Here is a 14,688-nt window from a genome sequence, read left to right on the forward strand (position 1 = left end):
CCTTCTGCCTTAACAGTGGATGTCAGGTCTCGAGGTGTGGCAAGTACCTGATGGCTCATGAGTCAAGAGCAAGATGAAAGCCAATAAACTGATGGTGGCTGTATCAGTCAGGATAAGCTAAGTTACACTGGGATAACAAATGACCCAAAAATCTCAATTGCTTATAATAACAAAGTTTTATGTGCTGTTCACAATTCATGACCATTGTGTCTTGGCTACGGCTTCTCACCATGTTTTCCTCACTTCAGGGCCCAGTTTGACAAATCAGGCTTTATTTGGAACACGGATGGTCTCATGGCAGAAGTAAAAGAGAAATTATGGTGAGCCAAGTGTTTGCTCTTACAGGTTTTGCCTAGGTGTCACTTCCACTCAAATTTAATGGGGCAAAGCAAGTCAGATGGCCAAGCCCAATAGAACCAAGATAGAGAAATATAATTCTTTCCAGGGGAGGACCAGGGAAAATTTTTGAATAATAATATAAGCTATCACTGTCCAAGCTTCAATTCAAAATTATTTAGTTAGTTAACTATCCCTTCTGCACACAAAACATACTTACTCCCTTCCTATGAAAAGTCGATTCAAAGTCTTATTTAATTATAGCTTCAGGGCTGATGTTGACAATTTTATGATTCTCTCATCAGGTTGAATATGACTTGTCTTGCTCCAGAAACTCATGAACTAATGAGACAAGGTGTGTGCCTACACACCCATGCACACCCAATGTGTCATGCTAGGACACAGAAAAGATAATTGCAGACAGAATTGCACAGTAGTTTGTAGTTCAAAGAAATCTGAGATCATGTGGGTAGCTATTTCAGTCTTCGTCCTATCTCCCCACATGAGATAGTCGCTAATAAATCTGTGGCTGTGCACACCATGAGTAATTCCCCCAGGATATTATTTTTCACAGGTCTTGGCTTCACGCTCTGGTCAGTCCTTCCTTTTCCAATATCTCCTTTGACCATATTTGAATAGTGCTTGCAGACTGGGCAGAATGCTTAGCCCATTGCTGACAAAAAAAAAATTTTTTAAAGAGGACACCCCCCACACACACAAGTGATGTAACCCTTGATGAGTCACAGCCTCCTTTATCCAGGCTGGTAGTTCTGTGGTATTATGTCACTCAAAATCATAACCAGTTTCCTATATAAGTGCTTCTCTCTCCCTCCTTTCTCTCTCTCTCTCTCTCTCTCTCTCACTCTCTCTCTCTCTCTCTATGACATGGGTTACTTTGAGCCTACCAGACTTCAATAGAAAAGCCATCACCTTTGCTTCATTATTTTTATGAATGGTTACCACCTTGGTTTGATGCTTGCACAAGGCCAAGCTTTAAAAGGACTTTCTTACTTAAATCATTTGTCAGTTTTATCTTTAACTGTTGGGAGTTGAGAAATAGTGTCTTTCAACTCAGTAAGTCTAGAGTTTTTAGTTTTTCTCAATTTCCTTCATTCTGATTTTCAAACCAGCTAATTACTTTGTGAGATTATGTCTTGTCTTATTATACTTTGTTAAATATAGTCAACAGTAAATCACACAATTTATATTAATTATGCCAAGAATTTCACCAAAAATAGTAAGCTCAATAGGGAAATTACCTATAAATTAGTTTCTAAAGTTTTCTAAATGTTTCACCTGTGCAAATTAAGTACTACTGCCCTGCTAAACTCTAATAACAGCTTCTTTTCTGCTTCTATCCCATCCCTGAAGCTAATGCCTCAAAAATGGTGGTGCTTTGTCTTATTTTGTTTTTAATTTATGGCAACACCCTATGCTATACCTTGTACTAATTTCTGTATTGGTTAGAAAAGGAGAGTTATGCTGTGGTAAGATATGAAGCCTTAATTAGTGGCATACAATGTAATTTTATTTCCTGCTTCAAGATACATGTCTAGCACAGATCAGCAGCAGCTGTGATCCACATCATCTTCCTGTTGAGACCAGGCTTATGGACAGCTTCCATTTGAAACATTGCAGCCAGTCTCATGGCACAGAAAAGAGAGAATATGTGTAAAAACTTATGGCTGGAAACATGTTATTTGTAATTAAATTGAATTGATCAAAGTAAGTCACATGATCTAGATGGACATTAATGCAGCCAAGAAGTATGAGGAAGGCCGCAAGTATCTGTGAACAATAATATATTCTACCATGGGGTCGAGTAGAAAAATAAAAAAAAAACTTGGGTCCCTCAGGCTTTATTGAACTGGTATACCAGTTCTGAACTGCCTATAAATTGGGAAAAATAAAAATCTATTTGTTTAAGCCATTACCTGCATACAGTTCAAGAAGTAAGCAGTGTCTACTTTGATATTAAACTCACTTGTATTGAGTTTTATTTTCAATGCCTTCATTTTTTTAGGTTTTATTTGTCTCCTTGTAGGGAAAAGAAAGATCAGACTACATAGACACAATCAGATATTGTGTCTATGTGGAAAAGGAAGACACAAGGAACTCCATTTTGACCTGTACCCTGAACAATTGCTTTGCCCTGAGATGCTGTTAATCTGTAACTTTGCCCCAACCTTGAGCTCACAAATATGGAATCAAAGTTTAAGGGATCTAGGGCTGTGCAGGATGTGCCTTGTTAACAAAATGTTTACAGGCAGTATGCTTGGTAAAAGTCATCGCCTTTCTCCGTTCTCGATAAATGCACAATGCACTGCGGAAAGCCACAGGGACCTCTGCCTGGAAAGCCGGGTGTTGTCCAAAGTTTCTCCCCATATGACAGTCTGAAATACGGCCTCATGGGATGGGAAAGACCTGACCGTCTCCAAGCCCGACAACCGTGAATAGTCTGTGCTGAGGAGGATTAGTAAAAGAGGAAGGCCTCTTGCAATTGAGACAAGAGGAAGGCTTCTGTCTCCTGCCTACCCCTGGGAATGGATAGGTATAAAACCCGATTATACGTTTGTTCAATTCTGAGACAGGAGAAAAACCACCCTGTGGCAAGAGGCGAGACATGTTGGCAGCAATGCTGCTTTGTTATTCTTTACTCCACTGAGATGTTTGGGTAGAGAGAAGCATAAATCTGGCCTACGTGCACATCCAGGCATAGTGCCTTCCCTTGAACTTATTTGTGACACAGATTCCTTTGCTCACATGTTTTCTTGCTGATCTTCTCCCCACTATCACCCTGCTCTTCTACCGCATTCCCCTTGCTGAGATAGTGAAAACAGTAATCAATAAATACTGAGGGAACTCAGAGACCGGTGCCAGTGCAGGTCCTCTGTATGCTGAGCGCCTGTCTCCTGAGCCCACTGTTCTTTCTCTATACTTTGTCTCTGTGTCTTATTTCTTTTCTATCTCTCATCCCACCTGACGAGATATACCGACAGGTAGGAGGGGCAGGCCATTGCTTCACTCCTCCCATTTTTTCCCTTTTCTTTATAGTATTTATAAATAGTTTATTAGTGTTTTATATATCTACTTTCTTAGTTTCTGTAATTTCTTATGATGTTTTATTATCTGAAGATCTGGAGAAGAATGTCCAATCTTTTTGTGTTCTCCTGATTCTTGCTCATACGTGATTGTTTCAGGTGTGTTGTGTAATTTCAGATTGTGAGTTCATATTTAATGTTTCACCTCAGCTAACCCTGCCATGGATTGAGAGATTGTTTCTCCAGAGAGGTGTTGTGTTTGCCTCTGTTCAGTAACACCAATCTGAGACCTTTTGTGTTCCTGACTGTCATAGATATAGTACTGATATTTCACCATAAAACAAGACATTGGGGTTTAGGTTAAGATATATTTGGCCCATGTATTACGAATAATGTTATTCTTGTTTTACTAAGAAGTTTTTCGTGTAAAATAAGTAACAAATATACACATCTACCCTTCTAGCAAATTTTGAGTTTTTTGAATTCACTTTTTTTAATCTTTTGGCTTGGAATTATAAATTCCATATTGTAGATTTCCAAACGTCAGTATATCCTAGGCATCTTAGTCAATTTGGACTGCTGTAACAGAATACCATAGACTGGATGGCTTAAACAACAGAAGTGTATTTCTCACAATTCTGAAGGCTGAGAAGTTCAAAATACTGACAGACTCAGTATCCGATGAGGGCACATTTCCTGATATGCGGACAACTGTGTTCTCCAACTCCAGAGAGTTGTATCCTCCAGTGGTGAAGAACAGAGAAAGCATGCTCTCATGTCTCTTCTTATAAAGGTACTAATCTCATTCATGAGGAATCCAGCCTCATGACCTAATCATTTCCTAATCTCATCCCATTGGTGGTTAGGATTTTAACATATGAATTCGAGGGACACTCAAACATTCAGTCCATAACAGTAGGTTTCTTGGAAGAATATTTCTGGCTAAAAGATACTTGAAGAATTTGTGCAGCTTTGGAGGTGTAGTGTTATTTGTTGGCTGATTTACTGACATCCTAGAATCATATTCTCCAGACAGCTGAGCTAAAGGCTGCAAGTTTACAAGCCTCCTTTCATTGCTTCTAATCCAACCAGCATTTAAGCCTAGCTCTTACATTGTGGACATGCAAGCCCTAAAATAAGATTTCCCCATGGATCTACCATGATCTACATATTTATTCTTCTTTCTCAGGAACTGTGTTGTTGTCAGAATGTCAAAACAATTGCACTTTGCTCCTTTACCCTGAATGCCCTAACCCGGAAGAACGGCAATGTTGCTGCAGGAATACACTGGGCTGATTGCTCTGCTAACCGTAGGAGGTGCTAAAGTAGATCCACTTTGATACTGGCATCCTCTCTGCAGCCTTAAACATCATGAGTTTCTCTGTTGGTGATATTCTTGGTGAACTGCTTTGAGAGGCCCCTGTCATTACAATCGAAGGTACTTTTTAGCATACTGTGAACTTATAAAATAAGATCTGTGACAAAGTACTCTTTTTATTGTCAGTCTATCCCTGATGAATCAGTCAGTGGCTTTGTTGGCTCTGTTTCCTACTTTGTGACTAAAAGAAGTTATATTACGCATTAAAACCTAACCTCTAAAGTGGCATACCATCAATCCTGCCATATTGTTTTTCATTGGTTGCGCAGCCTGGTACAGGGTGAGAAGGGGATACACAGGGTTGGAATAGCAGGAGGCAGGAATAATGGGGTGCCACCTTAGAAGCTACCTATTATACTAGGACTACAATTAAGTCATCCAAAAGTATGATATTGTCTTATAGTTGACCATGGCTAAATTCTATGCTTAATAACTTGTCTAATATTCCACAACAAGGCATATGGTGGTGATAAGAGTTTGATTTTTTTTTTTTTTTTTGAGGTTTCTGATTCTAATGGCAATAAAACTATCTTACTACTGAACTCAGGATGCTACGCCTTCTTTTGGCATGTATTCATTCAACAATTTTTATAATTTATCCCAATACCCTTAGTTTATTAAGAATTTTAAACTTTAAATGCATTTTTAATGCATTTTAGCAACTATTGTGAGGAATATAATATTTTATTAGTATTGACTTATTTAGTTAATTACCTTTATAAATGTTGTTATACCAGAATCATGGATGTCATTGCATTTTGAAGAACTCCATGAGGACTCCACCTGAAAATAAGCTGCTGAAGGATCATCAAAACCAAAGATTTTTTCAGAGCAACTAAGTTTTAAAAATAAGAGCTGTGATTTAACTATGGTTTCCATATTTATATGCTATTTATGAATCATACAGTTAATTTGATAAGACAGGTAATACAGATAAGACATGATGCATTTTTGTTTTAATTTATTATCTGAAGCTGCAGTAAACATTTAAGTTCACTAGACTGATAACAGCTAATACTATTTATTGTTAGGATTGCAAAATCTGCCTATGAGTGATCCTCTCTGTCTTTTAAGTCAAATATGTGAATTTGCTTCCCAAGTATATCTTTAAAGACTTCTGAAGCAATCTTGTGCAACGACACTTTTTCTACAAAGCCTATCAGGATCTGTTGGCTGAACTTTACAGATGAAATATGGTAGAACCAATTTTTCAGGTAAGGGAGAAGCTCTAAAGAGACAAGCTAAAAAATGCCCTGATGATGCCCAAACTCACATGGGTTTGGTCCCTCAGAACCTTTCAGCCACAATATCAGAGTATTGTGAGTAATGGATTAGTTCCTTCTAGAAAGAGGCCAGATCATCTGTTTTTGTTACTTTGATGATTCATTATTCTGTAAGTCTGAAATAGAAAGACCTGGAGCCTAAGAAAAGGCCTCCACCTTAGGGAAGTCTGTAACGCAGACTGAGCAAGTTTTACTTTTTCTCTGTGTTTTTTAGTGAGGGGAAAAGGTGTTCTTGCCATGATCTGGCATTACACCCATTGGAAAACATGTGTGAATTTCAGACCAAAGACCAAGTAAATGTTAAAGTATTCCTTTCTCTCTCATTGTCCTCCATACACGTATTTCATTTGGAGGCCTCTCTCAAATGTATAGTTTGTAGATAGTTATGTGCTGGTACATTTTTAACAACTGGCTCTAAGAGAAAAGTGAATATGCACATATACACGCACAAAACATTTACACACCTATATCCATACATATATATGTTAATAAAATCCATGTTACCACTTGCAGGTTAATGTAAAAACTTCCACTAACATTTCTGTATATAATTTGAGAAATAAATTTTAAGCTAAACTGCTTTCTTGATTTTCAGTTTAGACCTATAACTTCAGAGGAATTACTATTTCTCGTAAAAATGTTATCAATTTTAGAATTTTATTGCCAACAATAGTGTCACAAAATCAGACTGCAAACTGCTTGATTCACTATCTGTTTGATCAGAGAAGTCACTGACACATTAACGAATGGGTGCAGTCCTGACATAAATGTTATGTGCTTTTATTTCATATTTCAAAAAAATGAAGGAATATGAAAGTATGTCAAAACTTTGCTCAGATGTCAATGGCATGAGCAACTACTTGCTGAACTGGATAATAGTTTTTGGGTACTGAAATAATATTTCTATAATATTTTGGTCTATTCAGAATGTAATAGCTACAGATATGTCACACTTTTAAGATTAATCTACATTATTAACATTTTCTCCAAGATTTTCTTAAGTCTAGACAATCAACAATAAAGTCCTAATTTACAGTGTTTGTTGATTTCCATTGTGTGAGAATGTCCACCAGGCTAATTTCCAGCTACCCATACATTAGTGAATGCAGATTTGGGAAGAGATGCACAATAGCATACCACTAAATAGCATTTCTACCATTCAGATAGAATTGACATAAATAACCTCAAGAGCATGGAGAGCAAATAGTAAAATGTACTGTATTTTCATCTTTCTAAATTTAATTTAACTGTAATTTTTTATAATTTAATTTTTAATAATGGTGGTGTTTAACAACAAGTTTGCAAAATTCCTGCAATTTTAATAATTGGTCCTCGTGAGTAAGATTGCATTCATTTGAGCCAGCTCCAGCACAACCCTGGCTCTGTGACTGCTTATAGAGATTAAATGACTGCCTAAGAGAATCCCAAATTTCTGTCTCAAGCAAACTGGACAGGTGTGTTTCCTCATACTTCACCAGTTCCCCATTACAATCTATCCACATTGATGCCATCAGTTTCTTGATTACTCACACATCTGACCATTCACTCCTGTACTCAGAAGCCTTGGATGTCTACTTTTTAAATTAGAGGTTCCAGTATCCTTAGCATGCCACACAAAGGTTTGTGTCAACTGACATCAAGCTGCCATCCAGTCATATCTCCCCACTGTATGTCCATGTTCTCTAGTCATATTAGATTAGTCTTTACTACTCAAAGAAGCCATGGCTGGCCACACCTTAGTGCCTTTGATGACTCTCTTCTATCTCCCTGAATGGACCTTGCCCTTTTCTCTGCATGGAACTTAGTGACACCCTTTTCCAGATCTGACTCAAATATTCTTCCCCTTGGGAAACTTTTCTCACCCTCTTCTCCCTCCAGTCAGAACCATATGCTCAACCCAGTAATTCTCGTGAACTTTTGTATATATATATATGCTATAGCACAGCTTTCTTTCACATTTATGATTTTCTGAAAGCATGTGGTTTATTTATTTATCCGTTTTATTACACAAAAACTCCTGGAAACATTACCTAATTTTCCCAGGCCAGAAGCAGTATCTGTCACACGTGCATGCTCCGTAACCCTTGTGTAATGTGGATGACATTTAAGACCTTAACTATATTGGCATTGCAAGCATAAACCAAGTACTTTCACAATTAGTTTTTTCTTAATAAACTACTTAATGGAATTTCATATTATTCTGCTTAGTACTTCTGCATCTACTCTAGTAATCGAGATTAGCTTCAGGTTGTCTTGTGTTTCCTTCATCTAGTTTTGATTTCATGGTAACACTAGCTCACAGAATTACATAGAAGGTGCTGTATTTTCCTATACTTTGAATTGGTTTACAAAACCTGAAAGTTTTTTTTTTTTTAAGTTTCTGGCAGAAATAGAAGGCATCTCATAAAGACTGTATCATCAGAGAACTATATTCAAAAGTCATTGGAAATAATCTATTCTCTGTGTAGTCATGTTGCCAATACAAAATACAATTTGTTTCATTCATTTCAGTTTGCTTTCAGTGTCAGTTTGCTTATTTTCCTTTTGATTTAATTTTATTTCTTGAACCTGTAAATCATTAACATGGTTTAAATTGTTCCTCCTTTTTACCAAAAAAAAGAAAAAGTAGTACTCAATACACAGTTTTTTCACCTTTTTTATAAAAACTTCAAATATATCATGGAGATTTCTGTACCAACACATGAAGATGATTCTCATTCATTTCCATGGCTTTTCAGGTGTTCTGCTGTGAGTCTGTTCTAGACATTACTCAACATTTCTCTGTGGATAGACTTTAACATTATTTCCAATTTTTTATACTACAAATAATCTGCATGTACATCTTTGTTGTTTCATATATGTGGAGTTTTATTTTCAGGGTAGATTGCTAGAAGAATTCCTGGGTCCATGGTTAAGGCATATGTTATTTTGTTAGGTTTTACTAAATTCCCCACGAAATGTATTAATTTATGTTTTTATTTTATTATTATTTTTTGAGAAATGGGATTTTCCTCTGTTGCCCATTGCAGTGGCAGGATCTTAACCTACTGCAGCCTTGAACTCCTGGGCTCAAGGAATTCTCCCACCTCAGCCTCTCGAGTAGCTGGGACTACAGGTGTGTGCCACCACATCCAGCTAAATTTCCCACCATACATATTATACCATTGTACACTTCCACCAGCAGCTGTATGAGTGTGCCTATTTCTATTCCAGCCTTGGCCTCCCCAGTAACTAGGATTACAGGTTCATGCCACCACACCCAGGTTTTTTTTGTTTTGTTTTGTTTTGTTTTGTTTTGGTGAAACAGCATTTCAGTATGTTGCCCAGGCTAGTCTTCATGGTCTCAAGCCATCCTCCCTCCTTGACCTCCCTAAATGATGGGATCATAGGCATGAGTCACTACACCCCACTGGATTTTGGTTTTATGACAAAAGTTTCCTGCCCAGGTTCCCAGTCAGGGCCATTTATGCAAATAAAGATTTTAAATTCAATTAGTTCTGATTGATCAATGTAACTTAGCTCTGATTGGTCAATACAGTCAAGTCCTGATATGGCTGAACTCTGATTGGCTACCATTGCTGAACACTGGTTGGCTTCCAAGCCCAGAAGTCTCTGTTGGATGATCCTTTTAACCTTGGGAGTGGTTGCCCAGAGGCTCTGGCTGTAGTTTTACTTTGGCACCAATAACGACTGTTTTGGCTTGATTGTAGAAAGGGAGGCTTTGTGATACTTTAACAACATTTTTCTGAGAACACAGAGTATTTGAACACTCCCTCACCCAGCTATGGCCCTCTGGTTCTGTTTGAAGTTTTGAGAGCCTCAGTTTGTCACAGGGAGTCCGTTTTGTCTGCCAGCCAAGTGTATACTTCAATAATGTGATATTTTGTAGACTTTTTTTTTTTTTTGAGACAGAGTCTCACTCAGTCTTGGCGTGATCTCCGCTCACTGCAACCTCTGCCTCCCTGGTTCAAAGGATTCTCGTGCTTCAGCCACCCGAGTAGCTGGGATTACAGGCATGCACAACCATGCTCCACTAATTGTTGTTGTTGTTGTTGTTGTTGTTGTTGTTGTTGAGACAGAGTCTCGCTCTGTCGCCCAGACTGGAGTGAAGTGGAGCTATCTGGGCTCATGGCAACGTCTGCCTCCCGGGTCCAAGCGATTCTCCTGCCTCAGCCTCCCGAGTAGCTGGGATTACAGGCGCCCATCACCACGCCCAGCTAATTTTTGTGTTTTCAGTACAGACAGGGTTTCACCATGTTGGCCAAGCTGGTCTCAAACTCCTGACCTCAGGTGATCCACTCGTCTCGGCCCCACAAAGTGCCGGGATTACAGGCGTGACCCACCATGCCGTTTTGGGTTTTTGTGTTTGGTTGGTTGGTTTTTTTTTTTTTTTTTGTATTTTTAGTAGAGACGAGGTTTTGTCATGTTGGTCAGGCTGATCTCAAATTCCTGACCACAAGTGATACACCCACCTTAGCCTCCCAAAGTGCTGGGATTTCGGGTGTGAGCCCCAGAGCCCAGCCATATTTTGTATACTTTAACAATGTGGTATTTTGACACATGCATTCAATGTGTAATTATCAAATCAGGATAATTAGGATATCCATCGCCTCAAATGTTTATCATTTCTTTATGTTGGGAACATTACAAATCTTCTCTTCTAGCTAATTTAAAAGATATAATAAGTGATTGTTAACTATAGTCACCCTACTATACTATCAAACAGTAGAACTTATTCCTTCTATTTTCTACCTATTAACCAACCTCACTTCATTCCCCACCACCTCCTCCACCTTTCAATCTCTGGTAACCATAATTTTACTTTCTATTTCCATGAGATCAACTTTTTTAACTCCCACATATGACTGAGAACATGTGATATTTTTCTTTCTATGCCTGTCTTATTTCACTTAACATCCTCCAGTTTCACCCATGTTGCTGCTAATGACAGGATTTCCCTTTTAAAGACTAAATAGTATTGCACTGTGTATATATAGCACATTTTTAAATTGCAGTCATCCATTGATGGACACTTAAGTTGATTCCATTTCTTGGCTATTGTGAGTAATCCTATAATTAACATGGAAGCGCAGACATTTTATATATTTTCTTAATGTGTTAGAATTGAGATGGGTTTTTTGAACCATTTCATTTTCAGGATTATCTTTGTAAAAATCTGAGAATAAACTCACTTTTCTGAGAAAGGAACTCATCAGTAACGTCAGTATCTTGCATTCCATATAGTTCATTCTTTGGTGGTTAAATTTTTGCAACTTATATTTTATTGTAATTTTAAACCATCCCCATGGTTATTTATTCTTCTCCTAATGAAATTAGAAGTTCAGTCTAATAACTGTTGTAATCCAACAAATATATTAATCAGTAATTTCTAATATTTGAGAAACCCACATTTTTTTTAAAAAAGTGACTTCATAGATGCTTAAAGTTGTTATATCTTGTAAATATCCAGGTGCTTTGTTTGTTTGTTTTTTGCATTGTCTGGAGAATGTGGATCATATTTTAGTTTTCCAAGTAACTAAGGTTTAGGATCATTGTCTTCCCTTATATCAGTCAGTTCCTGCTCCAGCCTGTGACTTTACATTTCTCTTCATAAAATTTTAATTTATTTTTATAATGTTATTTCATCCCAGATTTCTCCAGCTCTGGCTTTTTTTAAACCTAGTAACTAATGAATATGAGTTATACTGTCGCCTCGTAGCTAAAAGGGGCTGGTTTTCTTTAACTTTTTGTTTTGAAAAAATTATAGGTTCACAAGAAATTGCAAGGCTAGTATATAGAGGTGCCCTGTATCCTTCATTAATTTTATCCCAATGGCCTTATCTTAATCACTATACTACCGAGTATTAAAGGAAACTGCTTCGGATACCCCAATAACCAGAACTGTTCTGAGTCCTGTTTATGAAAGCTGTAGTCTTATTGACGAAACAGCATTTTGTAATCCTTTTTGTAAACTAGCTCTTACTGAGAAATTGAGTGGCTCTGAAAAGAGCCTTTGATTTCAGCTTTGGGTTTTTTTTCTTTTTTCTTTTTTTTTTTTTTTTCTTCTTCTTCTTCTAGACATTAGACATTCAAGTCACTTCGCTGGCTTTTACAACTTGCGTGGTTATTCACACTGGACTTTGTAGTAGTGACTCCCAATCTTTTGGGGCAGCAGCACAGCTTGGATGTTGGGCAAGGCGTCACCCCAGGCCATTGTCACTCGGCCCAGCAGCTTGTTGAGCTCGTCGTTGCGGACGGCCAGCTGCGTGTGGCGTGGGATGATGAGGGTGTTCTTGTCCCGACGGCGTTGCCCACCAACTCCAGGATGTTGGAGGCCAGGTACTCCAGAACCGCAGGCAGGTACCCTAGCGAGCCACCCCCGACCCGCTCAGCATAGCTGCCCTTGCTGAGCAGCCGGCGGACACAGCCCATGAGGAACTGCAGAACCTCTCCGAATGAAAAGCGCCTGCCTTTTCCCCGAGCTTCCCCAGTCTAAGACAGCTTAAAAATAAAAGTTATAACGGAAAAAGACACCCGTTAAAACGGGTAGTCAGCGTATTTCTAGTCTGACGGCAGATTGTGGCTTATTATCTGACTGATTGGCTGATAGCCATCTATCCAATCAGAGAACCTTACTGCTGTTGCCTTATTTACATACTTCCTCTACCTATTATCCAATCAGATGTTGGATGCAAATGACGTAGGTTGAGGGCCATACCTGTAAATATCACACTTCGCTCCAGTCAAACGTCACTTACTGATCTCCCAGTGAACTTGTAAGATGAACATGCTGCAGCTTGCTTCAAAGGGCCCTACAACTTCCAAAAAGGGCTTCAAGAAGGCAGTCGCTAAAACTCAAAAGAAGGAGAGTAAAAAGCGCAAGAGATGCTGCCAAGAGAGCTATTTTGTTTACATTTACAAGGTGCTGAAACAGGTCCACCCGGACACTGCAATCTCTTCCAAGGCCATGAGTATCATGAATTCTTTTGTTAGTGACATTTTTGAGCGCATTGCAGGTGAGACTTCCCTCCTGGCGAATTATGACAAGCACTCGACCATCACCTCCAGGGAGATCCAGACGGCCATGCGCTTGCTGCTGCCCGGGGAACTAGCCAAGCATGCTGTGTTGGAGGGCACCAAGGCTGTCACGAAGTACACCAGCTCCAAGTAAAACATAATCCAGCCAGCAGATGAGCTCCACAAACCAAAGGCTCTTTTAAGAGCCAGTGAAAGCTTCTAATAGGGCTGTAGAATGTTTATTTTATTACAGGGTATGCGTCATTGCCAGACTGATAAACTTTTTTCCTGGACTAGACATATATGGTTATCTTTAAGTCTAAACTTCGCATTAACTCTTTCTGCAGCAGTTTGGGTGAAAGCTAAAATCTCACAGCTGAAGCAATCCAAGAGGAGCTCCCATAATCCTGGGTTCATGGGGATATTCTTTCTGTGGATAGTGCCATGGGGAAATTTGACTTTTTGTCTACGACTTTTTCTACTACAAACCCTCTACGATGACAAAAAAGGCCCACTTAGGGAAGTCTGGCACTGAGCATTAGGCTGTTTGCTTTTTCTTGACTTTGGCCATAATGTGTGCAAAACATCCTCCAAGTCCGGGTGGACCTGATCAGCACTTTGTAGATGTAAATAGAATAGCTCTCTTTGCAGCATCTACATTTGTGCTTTTTACGCTCCTCTTCTTGCACTCTATGAAAAGTGATCAGGCTAACTCCCCTTTATCTGCTGGGATTTGAGGTTTAAAGCCGCAGGTTTCTGCGTCTCTGTGAACTCCAGTAAACTGCTTACTCAATATCACAGTTCTTAATGTTGCTTAGCCACTTAAGAATTCTCTCCACAGGGATTTCCGGATGATTCCAACAGAACTCTTTCCTGGATATCTGTGTTCTCTATATCCATGAGTACCACCCTATTCACATGGTTGTCCAAACCGGAAATGTATTTTTTCTCTAATAGTCTCTGTTCAACTTCTATCCACTTCAATCTCTCAAGATATGGTAATTTTACTTCCTACATATTTCTGTTGTCTGATTATTCACCATCTCCACAGCTACCATTTTTGTCTGCATACTCGTATCTCTCACCTGAATTACAGTTTCTAATTAATCTCACTGCTCTTAATCTTGCCTCCCTAAAATCCACTCTCCGCCCAACTATTTTCATTTCTTAAATTGACAAATAAAAACCATGCATTTACCGTGTACAACATGATGTTTTGAAATATGTATACATTGCGGAATAGCATCATTCTAATTAACATACGCATTACCCCACATATTTTTCGTTACAGAAACACTTAAATCTACTTTCTTTGCAATTTTCAAGAATAGAACATATTGTTACCAACTATAATCAGCATATTGTACAATAGAGCTCTTCAACTTATTCCTCCTAAGTGAAATTTCATATCCTTTGACCAATATCTTCCCACCACTCCCCAGCTGTAGCCACTGGTAACCACCACTCTGCTCTCTACTTCCATGAGTTCAACATTTTTTAAACTCCACTTATGAGATCATACAGCATTTGTCTTTCTGTGCCTGGCTTATTTCACTTAACATCCTCCAGGTTCATCCATGTTGCTGCCCATGACAGGATTCTTTTTCTTTTTTAAGGCCAAATAGTATTCTAT

The 14,688-nt window shown here is 38.6% G+C and overlaps 1 protein-coding gene and 1 pseudogene across 2 annotated transcripts; one reads left to right on the forward strand and one right to left on the reverse strand.

Annotated features, from left to right (window-relative positions):
- Positions 1–11,895: 11,895 nt before the first annotated feature.
- LOC105529352 lies at positions 11,896–12,540 on the reverse strand (annotated as a pseudogene). The gene has a single exon (XR_001004497.1). The product of XR_001004497.1 is annotated as a histone H2A type 1-A-like (transcript).
- Positions 12,541–12,825: 285 nt separating this feature from the next.
- On the forward strand, positions 12,826–13,209 carry LOC105529353 (histone H2B type 1-A-like). The gene has a single exon (XM_011966481.1). It carries the CDS (start codon positions 12,826–12,828, stop codon positions 13,207–13,209), a length of 384 nt encoding a protein of 127 aa, XP_011821871.1.
- Positions 13,210–14,688: the final 1,479 nt, after the last annotated feature.

Source organism: Mandrillus leucophaeus, unplaced genomic scaffold (genome assembly GCF_000951045.1).
Source record: "Mandrillus leucophaeus isolate KB7577 unplaced genomic scaffold, Mleu.le_1.0 Scaffold760, whole genome shotgun sequence".
Taxonomy (NCBI): domain Eukaryota; kingdom Metazoa; phylum Chordata; class Mammalia; order Primates; family Cercopithecidae; genus Mandrillus; species Mandrillus leucophaeus.